Source organism: Idiotropiscis lumnitzeri, chromosome 1 (assembly GCF_059441095.1).
Source record: "Idiotropiscis lumnitzeri isolate Australia: NSW breed Sydney's pygmy pipehorse chromosome 1, RoL_Ilum_1.0, whole genome shotgun sequence".
Taxonomy (NCBI): Eukaryota; Metazoa; Chordata; class Actinopteri; order Syngnathiformes; family Syngnathidae; genus Idiotropiscis; species Idiotropiscis lumnitzeri.
Window position 1 is genome coordinate 24608619 of NC_142391.1, and position 23384 is coordinate 24632002.

The window sequence follows — 23384 nt, forward strand, 5'->3', positions numbered from 1 at the left end:
CCAATTTTCATCAGGTTGACTTTGTTAACGTTGAAACATGTGCTATTGATACAGAAGAGTTGATTAAAAATACATCGATTAAAATTAAATACGGAAAATGGCTTTTGACCAAAGTATGCAATTTTAGTTATTAGATTCTTTATGTTGAGAGGTCAGGTTTTACATTCAGCCAATCTCCAGTTTATAAAAATGTACATACATTTATATTTGCTTTGTTGTTATATGTATAGAACACACATATATAGACTTGAACTTTTAGTATATTGCTTTTACAACAACTCTACACCTACCGAGAAGCCTCCGATATTCAGCTGTCAAACTGTTTGCTTGCGTTAGTGTTTTTGATTGATTGAACATATAAACACGTCACACAAAAAAACAATATCGGAAACCATTTTTACGTTAGTACATTTTATTCCCAGTTTCCTGATTTCAATTGCTCGGCGTTGTGTGCAAATGTGCAGAATTATTTTCGATACCTTGTCCCCCCACTAGCTAAACCGCGCAGTATGCAGGCAACTCATAGTGGCGCATCGTATCTACCTTTTCATATCTGTCGTTCGTTCTACTCGTCTTCTTCGCTGTAAAAGTCTTTCGGCAGCTTGCAAACTATAACAGTGCGCTACTGCTATCTGTTGGTTTGAAACGATTTCTGTCAGGATACTGAAATACAATTAATTCTTAAAAGGGCCAGGATGATTTCAAGGAGTCAAAATTCCATTTATTGGCATTCGTGAGAGCATTGACGATAATACTGTAATATTCAAAACAGAATTACATTTTCATTCAAACCACTGACAAATATAAAAGCTCACATGAAACATTTCCATTTTGACATCAATTGAAATGTGAATAAAAGAAAACATGACTCTGTCATGAATTCAAAGCAAATATATCAGAACAGAGCTAAAACAATTTTGTTTTTCAATACACAACACAAAGAACCACGAAAAAAAGGCAATGTGGATCAAACAAACTGGCAACAGTGACATGTAACAACAGCAACACACTGCAGTCCATTCTGACGACCAGATACAAAATAGGAAAGACAGAGCAAAGGCACTTGAATGTTTTGATTTATTATAGTTTGAACTTTTACTTTTAAATCAGCAGTACCTTTAGATTTTATTTTTTTACGCACGCTCCTATTTTAAACATGTATTATTTCAAGATACTGTATTTCAATCAATTATATATATATATATATATACACACATGCAAATGTGGAGGTCTTGTGCATACAAATTATATGAGATGCCTTCAGATTTGCTGAGGTCATCTCTGAGGTGAAGCATGAGGAAGCCAAAATGGATGGGCCCCATGACTGGCCCAACAACAACAGAAGGCTGTAACCAAGCTAATAGTAATCAAAAAATAGTTCATTTGAAGTGATCAGAACTGCTGTTGGAGAATCAGGAAGAGAGAAACTAGCCTTGACGCTGGTGACCTTGTTCATAAAAGAATATTGAATATTTTTTTCTCTTGTGTTTCTGCATGTGTGCTGTCAAGCTGGCCCTCTGAGCATAGATCTTGATACACACACACATATGGATCAACTGAATGGTTGCTCTCCTTTGTGTGATCGCATGTGTATTACCATGTTTACCTTTTGAGTGAATCTTTTACCACACTCAGAGCAACTGAAGGGTTTTTCACCTGTGTGTGTTCGCATGTGTTTGACCATGGTTGCTTTGACTGAGAACGTTTTACTACAAGTTAAACAACTAAAAGGTTTTTCCCCAGTGTGCGTTCTCGTGTGTATTTCCAAATTCACTCTACGTGAGAATGCTGTACCGCAAACTGAGCAGCTGAAAGGTTTCTCCCCTGTGTGCGTTTTCATATGTGACACCATATGATGCCTTTGAGAGAAGGTCTTCCCACAAGTTGAGCAACTGAAGGGTTTTTCTCCAGTGTGCGTTCTCAAGTGCGATACCAGACGATGCCTTTCAGAAAAGGTTTTACCACATGTTGAGCAAAGAAAGGATTTTTCCCCTGTGTGTGTCCTCATGTGTTTTACTACATTTAGCTTGAGAGCGAATCTTTTGCCACACAATGAACAACGGAAGGGTTTTTCTCCAGTGTGCGTCCTCATGTGTGATTGCAAAGTTTTCTTCTGAGAAAATGTTTTACCGCAAAATGTGCAACGGAACGGCGTTTCCCCAGTGTGTTTTTTCATGTGTGATTTCATATATTCCTTGAGAGAGAATGCCTTACCACAAGTTGAGCAACTAAAGGGTTTTTCCCCCGTGTGTGTTCTCATGTGTCTGATCATGGGTCTATTTTGAGCAAATCCTTTACCACAAATTGAGCAGCTGAAATGTTTGTCAGGTGCATGAAATCTGCGCATTTGAGATGGTTTCTTGTTAAGAGTTGTCTTCTTTTCTGAGCATTCTGACTGCTTGTCGTCTCCTTCGCAGTCTGCGTCACCCCTCAAAGGTTCCTCCATGTCATCACTGTCTGACAGCGGAGATAAGAAATGGTCTGGTGGTGGTCCTCCACAGTGGTCTCCACTTGGGCTGTCATGATGAAGCCGTGACGAATCGGGTGATTCCTTTTCATCGTCGTCACTCTTCACAGAGACAACTATCACTGGCAACTCGCTGACCTCCATCAACTCCTCTTCCTCAATGTGGAGGTGCTCTGGATCTTCCACTTCCTCCTTAATGTGGAGGGGATGTGGCTCCCGTTCTTTCTCCTCTTTGTCTTGACTCTTCACAGAGGCACCAGTAAGTTGCAACTTGCTTACATCAGCCTCCTCCCCTTCTTCTTCTTCATCCTTAATGTGGGAGGGTTGTGAATTGTCTTGCTCCCGATTGGAGGTCGCCCACTGAGACAGAGGGGGAAGATCAACCTGAGGAGCACTCAGGTGCTGGAAATCTAAGGCACACAAGAAACACAAACAGCGTTTAGCTCACGAGGGTCAATTATATGGTTTGGTATGTGGTGTAAAGGGTCACACTAGTGAAAGTGGAGTTTCTGGAAAAAAATAACTTGAAGACATGTTATTAAGAAGCATGTTTTGCCATTTTTTTAAACGAGAAAAAAAGTAGGGTGCATTATATTCTATATGATGCCATTACATAAATGTAAATGAAGACCCAGCTGATAAGAAGACAGCTTGTTAGCTATGAATCTTGGAGAGACCAAAAACCCACCTTTAACAAGTCTTAGGCTTTAAATTTGTACTCGTATCTCTAGGTCTCACTCAAGTCAGGTCGAGTCACAATCAAGTCAAGTTGATTTGTCGCAGAGAGTCTTAAAGGACTTCACAAACCCACAGTCAACATCCCCTGAGCTTAACCCACAGGAGGGCAAGGGAAAACTCAAAACCCCATCTGGGGAAAAGTGACAAACCTTGAGAAGGGACCACAGATGGGGGAATCCCCCTTCACGGATTATCAGGCTGCTGCAATGGATGCAGAGTGGGAAACATGTGACACATATAATGATGCCATGCAATGTTAGTTGAAATAATGTGTGAGTAAATAAAATGGAGCGCTTACGGAAGATGGCATCAGTGGTGCGGGTTCTGTTGTATTTAACCGTTTAGCACAATTTTCCTCTATCTAGGCAAAGTATTAATGTTCAAAATGTGCATAACATTATAGTGAAATGCAATAGCATTATTTTCATGAAGACATGACGTACTATGCCACTGTATTTTAATGTGGGTCATCATGGTGGTAACTTGGAGCGCTCTGTAATTTTTTGGGGTGGGACTTGGTGTAAGGAGTCATCTTTTCTTTTTATAATGACCATTCCCATATATTTGAACTCGGTTTTTCGTTTATAATTAACCTGAATTATCGTGAATAGCTATCAACTACATTTTTCCACGCCACCAAAGCTGACAAAAGCTGAGCTGTAGTTACGAAAATATAACGTTGAGTAGTAGCCAACGAATTTCCCATCAAGTGTAATGGCAAATGCATTCACATTGGAATAAAGGGGAACTTTAAAAAGGGGAAAAAAGTAAATGTGTTAAATTATAGGCCAGCGAGCATGTGTGCAGACCTTGGACATGTGTCACTATTTTAGCAGCATCCACTTGACGTCGTTGTCGCTCGTTGTCCTCACTCGCTCGATGAAGTTGCTTCTCGTACGACGCCATCATTCTTTAAAAAATAGATTTCGTCGGCAACTGTTATTACCCCCGCCCTCCAAGTAGTTCGTTGAATTTGATTTTATTAATTGTTACTTAAGCTTTTACTACTCCAGTTAACAAACATCTTCTTGTTTTCATTTTTTTCTTCATCTATTTAATATTGAGTTGGCATCAAGCGTTACAGATCCGTTATCGCCGCCTACTGTCTTGGTGTGGGTAAAACGGTTTTACCGCGCTGTTATTTAGTTTTTTTTTGTTGTATTTTTTCTTTTAACTGCCTGAAATGAGCTTGAATTATCATCAACATAATTGCTCTATCGGTAAAAAATGTTTTTGTGTTGTCTTTTTTCGGTTTAAAAATGACGCTCGCTTGGTTTCAAGTTGTCTGCAGTTAAAGCCATGCATACGCCTTGGCAAATTTAAAACTGTCCAATCAGAGAAGAGCTGAGCGAGGTGACCGGTTACATTCAAAACGCTTCGCATTGCGTCCTGAGTTTTGAAGCTCACAACTATTCGTTTTTATGTATACGTGCTAGAACAGAAGCGTTTAATCTTGCTTCCTGATAATAATAATAACAATAATAGTTTAAGAAATATGGACGAATATGATCCTGCCACCGTCAAGAGCAGAAAAGGTCTGTAAAGCGTGTTTGGTTCAATGACGTCGTTATTTAGCCTGGTTGCTACTGCCGTGTAAGACGAAGAAAATACTTTACTCATATTGTACGCTATTTTAACCGTCTCACAAAACTGATTAATTATACCAGTTTGTAAGCACTTTTAGTCTCCTTGTGTAGATCTAGAGAGGTAAACCGTCTCCAAAGTAGATTCGGCTGTCGCTGACATTTGTTTTTGTCACAGAGCTGCGCAAGAAGAGGTTGATGGAATACTTGACGAATAAATCGAAGTGCAACTCCAAGTAAGATGTTGTTTTTATATTTATGGTAGGTTAGCGCAATAGGATTTCATTTGTGGAAAACATGGATACATAGTTTATGCATCAATGGCAGAGGGTTGCTCTCTTAACTGCTCATGTTGAACTAAATCTATTTTTTCCCCACAGGCAAAACGTCAATGAGCGTGCAGGGAAGAAGCTTGAGACTGTGCGAGCGTCTGCGCCACTGGTCTGTGTCAATTATACTTCCAATTACGTTGTTGGTTTAAAATTAATGCGTAATTGTCGTTGTTTATGGTGAATTAACCGGGAGTGGAATTGAAACAGCTTAAATCCCCTTTATTGGCGATGTGTTGACGTCAAACTGCTGATGCTTGTGAAGTGAGCCGAGTTGAGTTTGTAGCCAGCGCTGGTCTTCCATATATTCTAGTGCTGTCAAGCGATTGAACCTTTCAACTAATTAATCACAAAAAAGTCCGTAATTAATTGCAATTGATCAGAATTTTCAACTACTATCTGTTGTAAAGTGTGTAGCAGGTATTTACTTGATTAATATCAAGATCACCAAATATTAAGTGTATTTTGATTCAAAGACCGTTCTAATAGCTTTCTTTGAAAATTCAATACGATCTAAACTGACTTTCATGTGACATATGCAAAGAATGGACACAATGAAAAATGCAACCCTGGCAATTTGGTTTATGCACATCATAATTGGTATTTGGTTGGTGAGCCTGTCCAGTAAGGAAATTCCTTTTTCAGGTTTTGTTTTGTTAATTATAAATTGATCATTCAGTTGTTGTTGGAACATTTCTGGACTTGTTTAAGTTTCATGGTAAACCAATGCTTTCTTTTTTTGTAATTAAATGTAATTTAAATTTAAAGAAGGTAAAACTGACATTTGCGGCGCAGATCCATGGCCTTTGTTTCAGCAGTTCTCAAAGATTTAATAATAATAATAATAATAATAATAATATTCCCTTTATTAGTCGCACAATGGGGAAATTCGAGATTCGAACCCAGGCCTCCTGGGGAGACTGGGTCCTGAATGCGGCGCCTTAGACCACTCGGCCAAGCCAGGGCATGTTCACAGGTTGTTTTTTTGTTTTTTTTTGTTTTGTTTTTCATTTTATTTTAAAGTTTGATGAACAGCGATGCTCAACAAGTTTTTCAAGTTTAACGATAAGCATTTTCTTTGGCTGATGTCAATGTTCACTTTCATTTGGAAAAAATGGAGAACAGCAATCATTTTGTCCTTGTTTTGTTGTAAAATCTTGTGGCACATCTTACCCGATAGTGGTGCAAAAAGTCACATGATCACTCCTCTGTTTGATTGCTGAAATCTGCTCTGCACTGACACAAAATCTGAAGATAATATAAATACAAATTATATTCTTTAGACTTTGATATTTTATTCGGTCCGCATTTTCTTTGATTCCATTGATTCCAATAATATGTCTTATATATACCGTATATACCGTATATCTGTATTTTCTTTTTCTTTTTGGGTTTTATTAGATCCTATTTGTTCTCTACATTTTTCTACTTTTGTAGTATCACCTGAGAGCACAAAATAGTGTGTCAACACTAAAAATCCAGATAGAGAGCTATTTAATGAAATTCATACTTTTTGTCTTGCAGCTCGTCAGGGGCAAAGAAAATAAAGCTCCTGTCACAAGTATCCGCTATGAAGTCCAATCCACGGCTCCTCTCGACAATCGAAAGCCTCCCAGAAAGACGCTTCCCATTCCGAACACAGAGAGCGTACTGACTGGACGCGGTCTGCCGACACAGTCGACGCTCTGTAAAAAGCCAACACTCAGGGGCACATTCACTGTTTCCTCTCTGAAGGTGACCAGCCTTCCCCCAAAAATGGTAAACGTCAAGGTGCAACCCACAGGAAAAGTAAATTCAAACTTTTCAGTGGCGAAAAACTCAAACAATACTTTTAGGGCACATTCACATTGCACTACTTCTTATCCAACAAAGTCTTACACAGCCCGGCTGAGTCTCGGGCCCATGGTCAAGACCAGGACAGGGCTCATCCCTGCCATGATCCAACCGAAGGTCGCTCAGCCTCTCCCGGCAGCGGAAGCCAGAGTCATTCCTTCGAGGGTCGCCCTGGCATCCTCCAAGCCTCTAGAGAAAAAAATCCCACTTCCCCAGAGACCCGCTTTCTCTCGAGAGCTCAGGTCCATCCCAGACAGACAGCCACTTTATAAATACGGACACAAATCAACAGTGGCGGTCGCGTCCCGCGCGTTACCCAACAGAGTGGCTAATGAGCCGGCGAAGCACACGTCTCAACCTAAGGGCTGGGCGACAACACATAAATCTGGAGTAGGCGCACACACCTTGCAAATGGCGGTGAGCAGGAAACCAACGGCGGCCAAGCCCACGATGACCGGCGCCGCTCCGAAAGGAACAAGCGTCCCAGTGGCGAAGCAAAGGGCACCGCGGACCACCGCCACGGATGCCAGGTTGGAGAAAGAAATGGCAAAGTCTCAAATTGTGGGGAAGAAGATGGCTGCTGAGCAAGCGGAGAGAATGTAAGCACAGTTGAAATTTATTGCCACATCGGCATGAGTCGATATAAGTGTGTGACGGCATGAGCAAAAATATTACGGTATAATTGGCTTGAAAGCAACATGCCAGTGACAATTAATTTGACTTCATTCTATTAGGCAATGTGTATAAACATTAATCATGCAAATTTCAATGGCAAAAGCTGGATGATTTGGCAGTTGGTGGTGTTTTTAGGTGTGATTGTCTTTTCTTTATTTTTTATCCCCTCCCGGAAAACAGAACGTTGCTGTCGCAATGTTTCACTGGAATCTGTTGACCATGTTGTGTGTTCAGGAAAAAACTGCAGGAATGGAGGGAAGCCAAGGGAATTTCCTACAAGCGTCCTCCCATGAAAGTAAAGCCTCCGGTTCAACGCAGCTTGGCGCCGCGCCGCTTCTTGAACAGCCAGAAGGCGAGAGACGACGTTGACGTGTTCATCCGCAATGTGGACCGGTCACTGTCTGACTGCATGAAGCTGCTCGCTGAGGTACATGTGGTCATTGTCTCTTGTTAGGGCCTCTTCTTCATTCTGTTTATTCTTTTGCCAAACAAATAAGATGGACTTGTGTTCAATCCTGAGTAATGGAAAAGCGCGCGATATAAATGTTGACTATAGTGCTATTAAGATGATGCAATATATGACATGTGACTAAAGAAATGATTTTTTTTAAAAATTATTATCTAATGAAACAAGTGGTTTTATTTTCACGCAGCACAAAAGGCAAACTCGGTGTGTTCTTAGGTAGGGTCACTAATTGTAATTCCCCTCGATAAAACGCCAAAGATAAACTACTCCTACAGAGGTTTAGAAAATTCAACCCTAAAATACAGTTTTGTTTAGCAACAGAAAACGGGGTTCACATTTCTATCATAAGTAGACCCATCACAGAGTCTAAAGAACCAAAGTCTGAATGATTCAGGATGTGAGCCTTTTTGGTTCAAAGCTGCTATTTTGGGACGTCCCAATTGAAGATTTTGATCAATTGCCAAGATCATGCTACCGTCTTGCACGCAGCAGGGTGGTCCAGTGTCGCAGGTGAAGGAAGTCCTCTCCCGGCTGCCGCCAGTGTCCCAGAAGTTTGCCAAATTCTGGATCTGTAAGGCCCGCCTGATGGAGCAAGAGGGAGACCTGAATATCCTTCCCATGTTTGAAGAGGCTCTGCGAGTGGTGCTGGAGGTGAGACTACCTCTCAGCACATTCAAGTGTTTTTGATTGTGTGTAATGCCCCCCCCCCCTCCAAAAAAACCCAAAAAAACTGTCACCGTTTCTTTTCTACTGCAGCCTGTGGATGAGCTGCGCATGGTGGTGTTTGACATCATGAAGAAGAAGGAGACACAAGGTAGTTGAGCTGTTGAACATTTTCTTTTATTATTATTTCTAGTTATTGCTAAGTAGGTAGTGTCTTTTAGTACAAGCACGCTTTTAGTGCATTATTGAATTGCAGTGTTTCGCCTCTTGATTGTTTATTTTTTGAAGTGATTGTTAGGTATTGGAATGGCCTCACATGTGGGAAACGAGAGACACGGTTGCAGGTGGAATTTTTAGCCAATTTATCAAATGCTGAGCGAACAGCAAAACACAGTGAGCACAATGAAGCGATTGTCACGATTATTAATTGCGGTTATTCTTCATGTCAGGGAATTTTTTTCTTTTTTTTAATTGCACTGCTTTTTTAAAATAATGTACATTTTTTCAGTGCAAAAATGTAAATCAATTTTTATCATTTTAGAATCAGTGATGAATAACACAAAAAAAATTAACCAAGAATTAAAAATTCAAGCTAGATGAATGAATGCGATTCTCTTGTTTAAAGACACTTCGCTTGAATTGAGAATGTCTGCTGTACTACATGCTGTACTATGACAATCAGTGTTTCTTGGTGCTGCTGTTTTGGTTAGCGACAATACGATGGATCGAGCGCTTCCACTGCCACCATTTAAAGAGATATGCAGTGATAATTAAGCCGCTGCGTTTGCATGGTCAAAATTTCTTTAATCCGATCAAAATTCGGATTAAAATTACAATCGTATGCACTGTTTTCTTCTACGCTAAAATTATTGATCTAATTTGGATTTGAGCGATCATGCATCACACATTGGATCGGAACAAATTATTTTGACATTCACAGCTTGACCAAAAATACCTGTAATATTTGTAGAAAAGGAAGAAGCCGTAGCCACTTCCTTGTCAACAAAACATCGGTTCGTCCATTTGTACTTGGAACGTTAGCGTTGTTTCGCGTATTGTCTTGAGCTAACACTTCCTAATGGAGCTGCAATGTTCTGTTCGCATTTTTGTGTTTGCCTGTGCTCATGTTTAAGACACGAGATCAGCTGTATGTCTCGTCTCGGATACAGAACAGTTCAGTCTTGCGCCCACCATTGCTTTCTACTATCTTCCGGGAATAACACAAACACGTATTTTGCAGTAATGACGGCTTGTTCCAAAATTTCAGAATAAGTGTTTTCATGCGTGCCGAGCAGATTATCAATTGACATAAACCATCCCTCTCGTGGAAAATGAAGCATTTTTATTCTGATCAGATTTTTAATCTGAATAAATGTAGCCAGTGGCGCTGACAGTAGCTTTGCATGTGCCGTGCCGTCGCACTGGACGCTGCGATATTGTACTCCACAATCTCCACTTTGCTGCACTTTGCCCTCATTCTCTTCCTCCGAGTGGTAAAGGAATGTCCGCCATTTTTTTTCTTCCGCAGCCCGTGAGAGAGACAAGGCGGAAGTGGACCGTAATCCAAGCAAAGGCGAACAAACAGAGAATCACAAGGATGAGGACCCATTGATGACTCCACCTGTCCGGGTCCTCATCTCTGGGGAGACGGGACCCTCGTCCTCTGTCAAGTACAAGATCACAGCCACTCCCGGGTGGGTACAAGTACTGTAGCTCATCTGCAGAAATGGATGGGTAGTTTGATGAAATTTACCAGAGGCGCTACTGCTTATAATGTGTCTGTCAAATACAAAAAACAAAACTACCATAGGTTATTGAATTTGAACATTTCTTTCTTTCAAAATAGCTTTTGTTAGCTTGAATGAAAACTCCAAATGTTGACAGCTCGTAAACGCTCTTTATTCGCAACTGCCACCTTCTCCTCCACAGCAAAGACACTCCCTCTTTCACCACCCCGTGCCCTCTCCACCTTACCCCAAGTAACACTGCCCCCTAGCTGTGTGGCATGTAAAGGTTATTACACAAAATAAGACAACAGCTTTCATCACTCACTTGAACTTCCGTCCACGCACATTCAGCCAATCACAGATGCCCGCAGGCAGGCATTGTCGTTTGTCAGAACTCACACGGAAAATAGCCCCGTTGTTGACAGACGCACTAAACTTTTGCTCAACGAGGATGCAAGATAGACTGCGGTCATATCGAATGTTTGTTGAGCAATTCTCGCAATGCGATTACCTATCAAGTCAATAGTTTCCATTGATTGGGCCGAATCTGTACAACATGCACGCCTGGTAAAAGTGGACAAACAAACAAAATGGTGATTGGAGTCTGTGGGCACCGTCCGGAACTTAGGCAGGAGCAGAATTTGACGCTAGCATCTCGTTGCTGGTAAGTCAGTATAACTGTTTTACAGCTGTTGACAGAACATAGCAATAGCTTGGGCAAAAGCAATTGTCTGCTGAAGGACTGGCGATCTTCGTGTGATTTATTTTTTAAAATTTTTTTATTTTTATTTTTTTCATTAATATCAACGAAGGAGATGTTGTAAACATTCCATTTTATATTTAATGTTTATCAGTGTTTTTAATGTTTATTTTTACAAATTATTTTTTTCTATTTTCACTATGGTGGGGGTCTACTGTGATATAACTATACAAATAATTTAAATAAATGTATTGCCCCATCTTCTGATTGAATCACTAATCAAGCGTCTTGGTTTTAAGTTCCATGACGACCATCTGGAATGGGGGTGCATTTTCACACGCTCATTTTTTTCACACATTAGCGAGTAACGTTTCACTAAAGTATCAGTTGCAGGGCTCTATACTGCCTCTGAATGGTGTTTTCCAACATAGTGAATTTTAGGCAGGTTCTGTTTGAAGGAGTTACAAAAATATAAGATCAATTGAAATACAAATAATAATAATAAAAAACTTTATTTACATACAATCTTACATTTGTGTACAATGATTGTGTTAAAAGAATATACTTTTTATATGTAGCATTTCACATAATTATGTATTTATGACAGCATGCAGGAGCTAAAACGTTTCCGACAGACTCCCAAAGATTCCGGGGCCGCTCGAAAATATTTAATACTTTAAAAGACTTATAACTGAAATTAGCACAATAGTTCCTCAGAAGTTCCCTCAGCCTAATTTTTTTCTGGTCTCCTTTCTCGCAGCGCGCTGTTCCGCGAGCAGCGAGAGCAAAGATGCGTGGACGGCCATGAGGTGCTCTTCTTCACGCCCGTGCGCCGCTCGGTGCGCATCGAGAGCATGGCGGCGCGCTATCCGGCCTCTCTGCGGGAGCATGAGCAATGCGTGGCGTCCTTCCCTGAGTTACAGGCCATCAAGGGGGAAGAGGAGGCCGAGGAGGCCGAGGCGAGAGGCGACACCATGTACATCTACAGAGAGAACGAGGCACTCCAAGACAAAATGGTTCTGCGGCTGGTGAGTGAGCAGGGCGCACAATCCTGATTGAACTTGGATGGGCCACTGCATTGGGTACGCCTGCCCACTGCTTTTCATTTCATTGCTGTTCATTTACCATTGACGGCTATTGAAGTCAGAAAGTGCATTCTTTTTTCCTCGGCTGTAAGCGAATGAGTTAACAATGTGCAGTTCATTGCTTTGGTTATTACGCTCTCTTTTTGTCCTGCCTTTCTCATGCATTCAAATTTCCTAATAGTCACAGAATTCAGGGACAGTCTTGCTAATAATTCCCACGTTTGGAAAAAAATGCCTTATTTTCAAAAGAGTACAAAAAAAAAAAAGAAATCATTCAAATGAGACATTCAACAGAAAATGTACTTCATTTAACTTTAAACAGTTGATTCTAGGCCAATCAGGACAGCTTGGAACACTGTCCATAAAGGTCCACATTTTGCAGTATTTCTCAACGTTCCCAAATGAATGGAAACATTTTATGTTAACCTGCTCTTTCCATATTTCTTGAATGATTTGAACCAGTTTGACTTGTAACTGCCACTTGAAACAGTTCAGCTCATCTTAGTTACTAGAGTAATCACATTACTTCCAATTGTTACAGCTGTTCTATCAAACACCTTCCTGCGCGCCTTCCATTGTATAAGCAGTTTGACTTGTCTCTGATATGTTTGAAGAACTTTGTGTGTTTTACATGGCATTGTATAGTCATTAAAGTGCTTGGGACAGGTTTTGTATACATTTTCATTTATCTTGTATTAAACAATAAAATATCCATTTCACAATGAACGGTTTCTCAAAATGATATACATTAACCGAGTATTTAAAGGTTTTAGCGTCCAAAATTGTGAAGGTGAACCAAAGAACGTCAGCAGACCACATTGTTGACTTGCTGGCTGTGAAGTTGCAGTTTTTCTTCTGATTCTTTTTGGGGTTTTTTTTGTTTCACTTGGATTATTCCGATGCCGCCGTTATATAAATAAGCAACATGATGAATGTATTTTTTTATTTATTCATTTATTTTTTTATGGGAAGTATTATATAAAGGTTTTATGTTTTTTTTAACCGCATGCCTACTTTTGACCCCCCTCCCCCTCCCCCACAGTTTATCCATTCCAATAATTTCAAGAGGAAAAGAATGGCAGAGGCGATGCTGAACAGGTATATGGATGATATTGCTGGAGCTGGGCTGATTTGCTCAGAATGTAGAAGCTGCAAAGGAAACTGAAAATAGTTGGTTTGACAAGTGTTATGATGACAAGTATGCCTTGGAAAAGGCTCACTGAATCCTGCTGCACTGCTAACAGACTCCTGAGTGGGACAAACTATAATCTGATGCCGATGAAACACAGTGACATTTCATACCATTTCGAGATTTCTGTTCTCATTTATGCATTCCACCAAGTAATATGCATGTATATACAACTCACTACTTCATAAAAATAATCCTGCCTGCAAGCATTTGACGTTTTCAAACCTCACTCCAGCTTGTCGACTCCTTCGGGACAATGGCGTCACGCACGCCGCCATTGCACATTCACAGCTCAGAAAAATATATTGAGTTCTCTGCATCTTTGCGATTTTACCAAAGTAATCATCACAATCTTATCCTTACAAAAACAAAACGATTTTGGGGTAACTTTTGTTTTCTTTTTATGTAGCCTCTTCTGGTGACACTGAGCCTGCGCCAGATTAATGTGCAAAATATTATTTGAACACCCTGAATTGCCCCAAGATGTGTTTGTGAGCGCTGACGGTTGTTCGGCTCTGTGTGCCCTGCAATTGGTTGGCAACCAGTCCAGGGTGTACCCCGTCTATTGCCCGAAGATAGCTGTGATAGGCTCCACCACGCCCACGACCCTCGTAAGGAGAAGCGACTTAGATACTGGATGGATGTTTTGTTATTTTGCCTTTCTTTATTTGCTGTTATGATTATTTTTCTTGGTGTTTTTTTTCATTTGCTGTAGTGTTTAGATATGTTTTTATTTTTTTTTTAATTTTGTATTGCTCTTCAGAGCCACCATAACATACTGAAGTAAAATTGGCATGAAGCCGATATGATGACAAGATTGAACTTGCTTGTTATAATCTCGCTAGGAAGCAGTTGTTGGAAGAATTTTGCAATTATTTTACTCCCACGCAGGCTGCACTGCAAAAGGGGCGTCATTGATAGTCACTCCCTGCAGTTTACTGTGAAAAGCTTCCCTTTTATTAGCTCCTCCCCAGATACATGTCGAAGGCGTTCACAACTTCGCTCACTCAATGTTCTACACTGAGATGAAGATGATCAAATCTTTCTGCTGAGCAAGCTAAGGTATGTTTATTTCAGTTTGGGATTTTTCCAGATAGTGTTTTGACCCCATTTGGATTAGATTTTAGTGCAAGTTTGTTATATTTTTCATTTTCTTTTTTCCAAAAAGGCCTTTTGATTTATATTTGTTTTCGTCTTTTTCTATGGGGAATTTGTTAAGCATGAGATTAAAAAAAACTAATGTGTAGTAAAAACTCAACAAAATGTAGTATTGCATTTTTTTTTAGTTTTGAATCAGATCAAATGGCCATGACCTAGGGGGTCCCACATGGGTCTGTACCTTTGGGTCAAATGCAACAGACGACCGACAGCTATATCTGTCAATGTCCCCGAATGACGGCAGTCCAATAACATATTATGTGACTGTCTGAAGCAAATTAAATTGACAATTGGATGAAGCAAAATTTCCTTCGCTTAAACCAAAACAAAAAAGTAATTTTTTTCAACAATAAAGAAAAAAACACTGCTATTAGAAAACACCTGCAGTCACTGTCTCAAGAAACCAAAGAGCAAGTCAGAAATATTGGGTTGCTGATTGACTCTGACTTTCAGGAATCATATAAAATGAAACAGCAATTTACCTTAAGATGCAATTGAGCCGTTATACGGCATACAGATGGCATAAGATTAAAAAAGAAGTGAAGTCAGTGAAAAGGCTTGAAAATCCAGATTAAAAGTTGTGTGTAAAAGTTTTCGAATTTTGGAAGTGACTTTTCCTCTCTCTGCTTTGCTATTGAATGTTTTTAACTTGTTTGTAAATGCTTGTAGATGTCGTGTCTTTGCTTGTGTGGAGCACATTGAGTTGCTTTTTTTTAATGAAATGTGCTAAATAAATAAAACTGCCTAGCCTTGCAACACAGTGGAATACTTCTTAAGTAGAATAGCAGCCAAAACTGTCAGAAACTTTAGACATTTGTTGCCTTACTGCACGAGAATTGCAGTACAATTGTCTGCAAAAACTGCAAAAACAATTGTCAGAAAGGGAAAAAACTCAACAAAAACATCAGCCCAAGTTGAATGCACGCCGGAAATATTTAGTTGACAGGGGATGCAGAGCAGATGAATTATTCAACCACATGTGTGCAAATTGGAGCGTTCACGCATGATTTGGGTAGCTTACTCAATGACACTGCAATGCGCCCCCTTGTCCAATGCAGGGTCTCTCAAGGATGATGACTAAATGGTTGCTTTCTAGAGGCTGAAAATGACATTAACGTTGGCTTGGGGCTCAGGTAGACCAATCGTGGCTTAGATTGTGAACAACACATGAGCAAACTCAGAAAACAGGTGAGCCGTGATTAGTCGTTACCTGAGTCCTGTGCAACTTGGACGACATTTTCAGTCGTCAGCAAATGGCAAAATGGCCGACCCCTGAGATGGATACCATTCATTAAAAAAAAAAAAAGAGAGAGTTGCTCATTAATGAATAAATGTGTTCTAAAGAAGGTAAATCCAAATATTTCATCATATGCATTGAAATTGGGATGAACCAAACATCTGAAAATTATTTTAAATGCATTAATATGATTGTGTTGTTTTGAAAACCTAAATCTCTAGCGGGTCCACCACACCCATGACCACAGGCTGAGTCACAGAAATACGAAAGCCACTCAAGGATTAAAATATAATGTATTGGATTAATTGTGTGCATTCTTGCTGTTATTTTAGACTGTTTCTTTTGTAAACACATGTTGTCATTTCAGTTGTGTCTGTGATTGCGAGCCATGGCCTACAAGAGCAAGAAGTGCTTCCTGAAAACGCGGGACGGAAAATATGTAACTGTGCAAAAGCACAGAGGCCAATTCAACCTGTGCGCCATCGACCGGCAGAACAAAGGCAGGGATCGTACGTATCCATTGTCAATCTAACTTGTTTTTTTTTCCTACTCATTTTGAACCCTCTCTCGGAATGCAGTGTTACCTGCACATACTGCAATATGCAGGGACACGCTCAAATAATTTTGGATCAGGTGCTCAAGCCACACACACAAAAAAAAAAAAAATCTAGGCACACTCAACACAGTCAATAATACGATTATTACCAATGGGCCTGAAAGGAGGCCAGTGTGGCTATTAAAAGTCTACCAAACCCATAACTGAATCATAATTAGTTACATTACATATTACGTTATTATTACACATTACATTACATCATCATTTTGAAATAATATCCTGCGTTTGAATATAGAGCTGGAAATTATTATTTTTTTTAATTAATAAATTAATCGACAGATCAATGGATCATTAAAATAATTATGTGCGACCGTATAGAAATTTTCAACAGAAAATGATCTGAAAGCCTCCTTTAAGTAAAGTAATCTAATGTATAAATGTAAAGAAAATACAGCACACAAGGCAAAATAATGACTATTTTTTCTGTACACCACGTTATTTTTGTAATAGGTGCCGTGTAGGGAAAAACAAAAGCAAATTAAGAGTCGAGAATGAACAAACACTCGATGAGGTGTTAATTTAAAAGAAATACCAAGAAACAAATAGAGCAGTTAGGATTCGGGTGGCATTTGTAGCTGATATAATTCATGTTGTTAGCATTAGAAACTATGCAAAATTTGATTGCGGCGAGTCTGGGTAACATCACAAGGGACCTGGCAAACTGTAACCCCTCCCACCCTAATAAAGTGTCAAACAAAGTGGGCAGAAACATGGACAAGTATGTAATAAATATGTCCATTTGAATTTCAAGAATTTCCTTTTTCACATAAAACTTTTTGAAAGGGGTTGTCAACTGCAAATATGGGATATGTTGTCCTCGTCTTATACCACATGTAGGTGATATTTTGAAGAATGGCCAAGTTGTAACTAGGACACCAGATCTATATCAGCGTTAGCGGTTTGTACTGGTAAGAAGAAAAATGCAAACACAGAAAGCAGCACTTCACTCAAAGTTCCGACTGTTGTAGAAGTACACTGGTGAACATTTGGGGCTTCAATGATAAAAAAAAGGTCACAGCATAATCTCTTTCTCACATTATATTGTGTGATGTAGCGTGAAACGTGAGGATGGCTAACACAAGAACAACCACAGTTGTTTTTTGATAGCACCAAAATCAAATTGTAACCGCGTAATTGGTAGGATAATGAATTTTAAAAATATTCGCTAACTGGAGCCCAAGTTCTCATGGCGCGTTCTCTCGCAGGCGTTCAGCTGGAGCATCTTGAAGACGTCAACAGACAACACGTGGTTTTGCATTTCAGGGCCAAGGCTATGTGTTACAGGATCACAGTGGAGGCCCGCTCGCTCAAAGTAAGTCAAATGCTAACAATTCTTTTATTTTTTTCCCCCCACCATTGTAATACCGGACTCCAATGGAAAAAAAATTGCAATAAGTCTTACTTGGAGAAAAAAAAAATCACGATTTGACACAAATATGCTTCAGAATTTCTTCCTCAAAAAAAATTCTATGAAATAGATTGTATTGTAAAATTGCATAATTTGTTCTTGCAATATTGCCAGTTTATTCTGGTATATTTTGTGTTTTCCGGGTAATATTTATTGTTGGATTACATCTTTTTCCATGAAGGATATAATGTTTTTTTTCCTGCAAAATTATTTATTTATTTTTTTTCTCTGAAAGTACTTCCCCCACTCATAAATAACATGTTTACACTCAGTTGAAGAAATGTGAGCGGAAAAGAGCCAAAAACGATCTTCCGGGAAATCTGCCCAATTCCTGTCGCTTTGTCAAGAAATACACGGGCGCTGGCAAGTTGTATGCCTTGGAGTCTGTGGAGGAATCAGACCTGTGTCTGTCCATCGAGGAGGGTCAGAAGGTGCTGCTGAGCCTCAACACCATCACCCACTGCCTTCTCTTCAAGGATCAGAAATCCAGTCCTTAATCTGCAGGGGTAATATATAACAAAAGATATCCCAAATCAATAATCATGACAAAAAACTACAACGTCAATTAAAGCTGTGGAATTTTCAAGGATATATTTGAGCTTTAATTTAATTTGTAACCAAGCGTGTTACTTGATTTACTTGTACAGTGGGGATTGGGACTGAATCGACCTGCCAAAAGTGAAAATCCACATAGAATTAAAACCTATTGAAATGAAATGAATAAAGTTTAAACAGACAAACTTCATGTATGTATGTTTTCCATGAAAAATAATAGAATTAAAGATTTTAAAATAATTTTCTAAAAATCCATGAACAAGAAAATCTGCCCTACCCCATGCGGGGGTCCGCTGTAGATCAAATCAATTTTGCCACCTTAAATGAGTTGAAATATGCCTCAGTATTGCATCAATAATAATGACAATCACAGTCGCTGATGCACTTTGCATCCACTTGCTCAACACCAAGAGCACACTCACACAGGAACTGCTGTCGGCCACAGCTCCCGTCCAGACGCTCGCACAGACTTATGACGTCACACCAGTCACCCCACCATAAAGGCATGTACATCAACACAGGCATTGATATTTTTTTTAAAAAATCTGGTCTTTTAATAATAAAGATTTTCCCCATTATGCGGGTGGAATTATATCCGCTCAGCATTCAAAGTGCTTAAGTTTGCCATTTTGGCTTGCAGCGGCTATTTTAAACACATTCCAACCTTCTCCAGAGCTCCTTCAAAGACAAACATTCACAGAGAGATTGATTGTTACTAAAATTTTAAGCACAAGTATGAGAAACTCAACTGTATAAAAAGAACTACATATTGTGTAGTCCAAATGGGACAGAAAAATAATGTCCCAATATGCCCCATAACTATTCTAAGGAATTTGAGATTTTGCAATCGTACGTGTAAGGGGGTATGATGACTCACCACCCATCCATTCTCTGAATCATCTAATCTCAGTAGGGCCCCGCAAAACATATTTTTACCCCCATGCGTGAAAGAGCAGTTTCACATAGCAACATGAGAAGATGCAGATTGCAGACCCGTCACCATAGGGGCAAATACACACTTTAGGCTTGAGTACCAGATTTTATTTTTACTTTAGTAGAATTTTCATTTGATTTCATCAGTGTTGAAAATACGACAACGTGCTTGTATGTTCCATCCCAAATTAACGCCCGCTGGCACCGGGTCGCTGACCGCTTCATGAATTCAATTGGCTGCTTGCGGTGGCGGACACGAACGCATCCGATGTCCCAGGGCCCTATGTCTGGACGGTAAGAAGCTGATTTTAACATAATCTGTTTAGTGACAAAAAGCTAACCGTTGCCTTGAGAAGTGTTGTTTCTTTTAACACCACAGCAGGAGTTAGTTGCGTTGGCAATTCCCGGCTGCCTCCCGATAGTAGATCACCACATTTTATTAAATAGACTTAAAAACCTAGTGGGCATCTCTGGTACTGCTTTTAAATGGTTTTATTCCTATCTCACAGACAGACGTTTCTTTGTAAGTATGGATACCTGTTCCTCCAAAACCATGAAATTAAATGTGGGGTCCCCCAAGGTTCAATTTTAGGCCCAATACTTTTTAATCTGAACATGCTTCCACAGCTACGCTGATGACACACCGCTGTATATTGCCGTGTCTCCGGATGACACAAAGTCTATCGATACCCTTTTAAATTGCATTTTAGATATTAAGTCATGGATGGCAGAGAATTTCCTACAGCTCAATCAGGACAAAACAGAGGTTTTAGTTATCGGTCCTGAAGGTCAGAGAGAAAAACTTTTACCAAAACTACAAGATTTTAAACCCTCACAATGTGTGAAGAACCTGGGCGTCATTTTTGACTCTGAGCTCAGTTTTATTCCTCATATTAAAAAGGTAACCAAGATTGTTTTTTATCACCTTAAGAATATAGCCAGAGTCCGCCCGTTTCTCTCTCAGGCTCACACGGAGGTGCTGATGCATGCTTTTATTTCCTGCCGCCTAGATTATTGTAATATGCCTTGCTCTCTGGTCTTCCCAAAAAGAGTATTTCCAGTCTACAACTAATTCAGAATTCAGCCGCACGGGTGCTGACGAGGACCAGAGGGCGGGCACATATTACACCAGTTTTAAAATCTTTTCATTGGCTCCCCGTGTGTTTCAGGATTGATTTTAAGGTGCTTCTATTAGTTTTTAAATGTCTTAACGGTCTTGGGCCATCTTATTTATCTGACCTTCTTTTCTCGTATCAACCCTCGCGGAGCCTGAGGTCCTCTGGCACCGGTCTTTTAATTATTCCTAGGGTGAGGACTGGAACACATGGTGAGGCTGCATTCAGCCATTCTGGTCCTCGTCTATGGAATAGCCTGCCGGAGGACATCAGGTCCGCAGAGACTGTTGATATTTTTAAAAGGAGGCTCAAGACTCACCTTTTTTGTTTGGCTTTTAAATAAGAGTGTTCTGTGTGTATGCAAGTTCAGGCGTGCATGTGGATGTGTCTTGTGTTTATGTTGGGTAGGTAGAATGGGTATTAGTTTTTTGTTGTAATTTGGATGTTTTTATTGTACAGCACTTTGAGCTGCATTTTTTTGTATGAAAAGTGCTATATATATAAAATTTGATTGATTGATTGATACTTAACAAAATTCATGCTGTTGTCTCCTTCAGCCTTTGTAAGTGAAAAAGCAACTGGGACTTTTTTTTATTGATTTATTTTTTTATTTTGCAAAGGCGAGAATATTTTTTGCTCATATGAGATCACTTTTGATCCAAAATATTGTGAAGAACGTTTTTATATTTTCAGAGGTTGAAGTGGTCAAGAGTAGTAATGTGCATTTGAATTTTCGTGGCGAAACAACAGAACCGACCAACCAAGCAATATTACAATGCTTAATTGCCTCTCAGCTGCGACGGAAAAAAACAAACGAAACTCCAAAAGAGGGCGTGCCAATTTGTTGTAAAATGCCTTTAAATCACTGCAGAGTCTTTTAGGGGGGTGAATTTTAGTACCGATGTCATTTTTACAAGTTAAAAGTTTAATACCACAGAACCGTTCTTGGGCAGTGATTTTTTGTACCACCAGAGGGCGCGCTGCTACCGCTCGTTGTACACTGAAAATCAGCGTTCAAGGCAGATAAAGTTGAATTTCAAACAAGCTGAGTTTCACTAAGAAACATGAAATTTAGCGGTCATGTCTATCATAAGCAGATTCATGAAGAATCCTACAAGAAGTAATGCCTGAAAAAACACTCAGCGAATTTTGCTTCAATGTGGCCATTTTTTAAATGAGGTTAAAAAAAACAACAAGGCTATTTGGACAAAGCAAAGAGTAGAACTCTACCGTTAAAGGTAGTGAGGAAAAAATAAATACTCAAGTAAAGTAAAGATACCTGCAAAATCTCCTTCAGTAGCTCCAGAAAATAAGACATATTTGTACAGTCTGATCTGACATAGTGCTGCTTGTTGTGAGATGCATTGAGCAAAAACTCCTGTGTTGGGTCACTTGTATCTCAAGACACCACTCTACCAAAAACCCATATAAAGAAAATCGTGCTATAGCAAGGGGCGCAAATGATGAACTGCAGAGTAGCCGGTATTTTATTTTTTTTATGTATAATAAGAAATATCTGACCCATTGAACATTCCTGCTGATATGTGTTTGTAGCATTTGCCTTGAGACTAAGCGTTTGGAAATGATTGAGCCAGATTGGTGACAAACATTATGAAGCTGGGCTTTCACCATCTTTGCTCGACCAGATTTCATTCAGGTTCATCCTCCATCGCACAGACAATCAGCGGGCCTGAGCCGTCTGTCCCCGTCCGTCCGCTTGGCCACCGAGTATGTTGAAATACTTTCCAGTGTAAACATGAACAGAAATAAACAGTGAATGGTGAGCTCCCACCGCGACAGATACACAAACTGAGTATTTCATGCCAGAAGCTCAAGTGTATCACTGAGCCTTTAGCCATGGCCTGACATACGGCAAAATTGAAATGGTAAAAATAAAATAAAATTAGAAAAAACGGATTTACGCAGCAATTTTTCAGTAATTTGGCAACAAACAGTGCCAAAGAATTTATACGTTGCTACTTCCCACCACTGCAGCTCAGTGTATATTTGGAATTAAAATGGCACGATACATACAAATAAAATAAGCTTTTAATAAATCTGCTGCGGAATATTATTTCATTTTATTTAGACTGCTTGGTGGACGGCTGCTTAGCATGTCTGCCTCACATTGTAGAGGTGCAGGGTTCGATTACGGCGCCGGCCTTCCTGTGTGGAGTTTGCATGTTCTACCCGTGCCGTGGGTTTTCTCCTCAGGTTTCCTCCCAAATTCCCAAAACATGCACGGTAGGCTGATTGGACACCCTGAATTGCCCCTATGTGTGTTTGTGAGCGCGAAAGGTTGTTCGTCTATGTGTGCCCTGCGATTGGCTGGCTACCAGTCCAGGGTGTACTGCCCGAAGACGGCTGGGATGGGCTCCAGCACGCCCGCGACCCTCGTGAGGAGAAGCGTCTCAGATGATGGATGGATGGATTTAGACTGAATACCGCCATCTGCCATGGTTTACTACAGTAACACGACAGTATTAACTGAAAGGGACTTCGGGATTAGACTGGATTTAATACTCTTGCGGGGGGTCAGACTGATTTACTGTCAGACAAATACGCAGGTAAAAAAAAAACAAAAAAACACACACCATATTTTTTTATATATTTTAGTTTGGTTGACACTTATTGCTTCTGAAATAATGTCCCTTTGATTGAATGAATTGACTTTTTTTTAAATTTAGTCTCTAAAGTTTCCATTTTATTACTAACTGACTCTATGACAGCATATTACTTCTAATTCAATGTATTCAATGAAATAGACAAGATTCTTCTCATTATGTAACCTAAAATCAACGATCCTCCATTGAGAATTGGCCTTTATTTGTCGTGGTAGTGAGTGCATGTGTGTATGTGTTTGTGTGGGACGGAGTGTATGAGAGACCAGGTGGCTGATTAGAAAGC

At 39.8% G+C, this 23384-nt stretch overlaps 3 protein-coding genes across 4 annotated transcripts; 2 read left to right on the top strand and 1 right to left on the bottom strand.

The window, feature by feature from the left end:
* Positions 1–696: 696 nt before the first annotated feature.
* Positions 697–4297, bottom strand: LOC148343924 (uncharacterized). Its single transcript, XM_088291469.1, has 2 exons — positions 4015–4297; positions 697–2877 (listed from the first exon to the last, which is right to left on the bottom strand). The coding sequence occupies exons 1-2, from the start codon at positions 4112–4114 to the stop codon at positions 1553–1555; spliced, it is 1425 nt and encodes a 474-aa protein (XP_088147595.1). The 5' UTR covers positions 4115–4297; the 3' UTR covers positions 697–1552.
* On the top strand, positions 4295–12976 carry ckap2l (cytoskeleton associated protein 2-like). 2 transcript variants are annotated; one of them, XM_088291455.1, is made up of 9 exons: positions 4295–4740; positions 4967–5024; positions 5169–5229; positions 6642–7549; positions 7860–8052; positions 8581–8742; positions 8848–8905; positions 10283–10448; positions 11942–12976. In XM_088291455.1, the coding sequence occupies exons 1-9, from the start codon at positions 4701–4703 to the stop codon at positions 12234–12236; spliced, it is 1941 nt and encodes a 646-aa protein (XP_088147581.1). In that variant the 5' UTR covers positions 4295–4700; the 3' UTR covers positions 12237–12976. The 2 variants fall into 2 exon arrangements, with proteins under 2 accessions (XP_088147581.1, XP_088147588.1); XM_088291462.1 differs by having other exon boundaries at positions 8584–8742.
* Positions 12977–14198: 1222 nt separating this feature from the next.
* LOC148343926 (uncharacterized) lies at positions 14199–18480 on the top strand. Its single transcript, XM_088307016.1, has 4 exons — positions 14199–14517; positions 16218–16359; positions 17672–17778; positions 18147–18480. Exons 2-4 carry the CDS (start codon positions 16239–16241, stop codon positions 18369–18371), a joined length of 453 nt encoding a protein of 150 aa, XP_088163142.1. The 5' UTR covers positions 14199–14517; positions 16218–16238; the 3' UTR covers positions 18372–18480.
* Positions 18481–23384: the final 4904 nt, after the last annotated feature.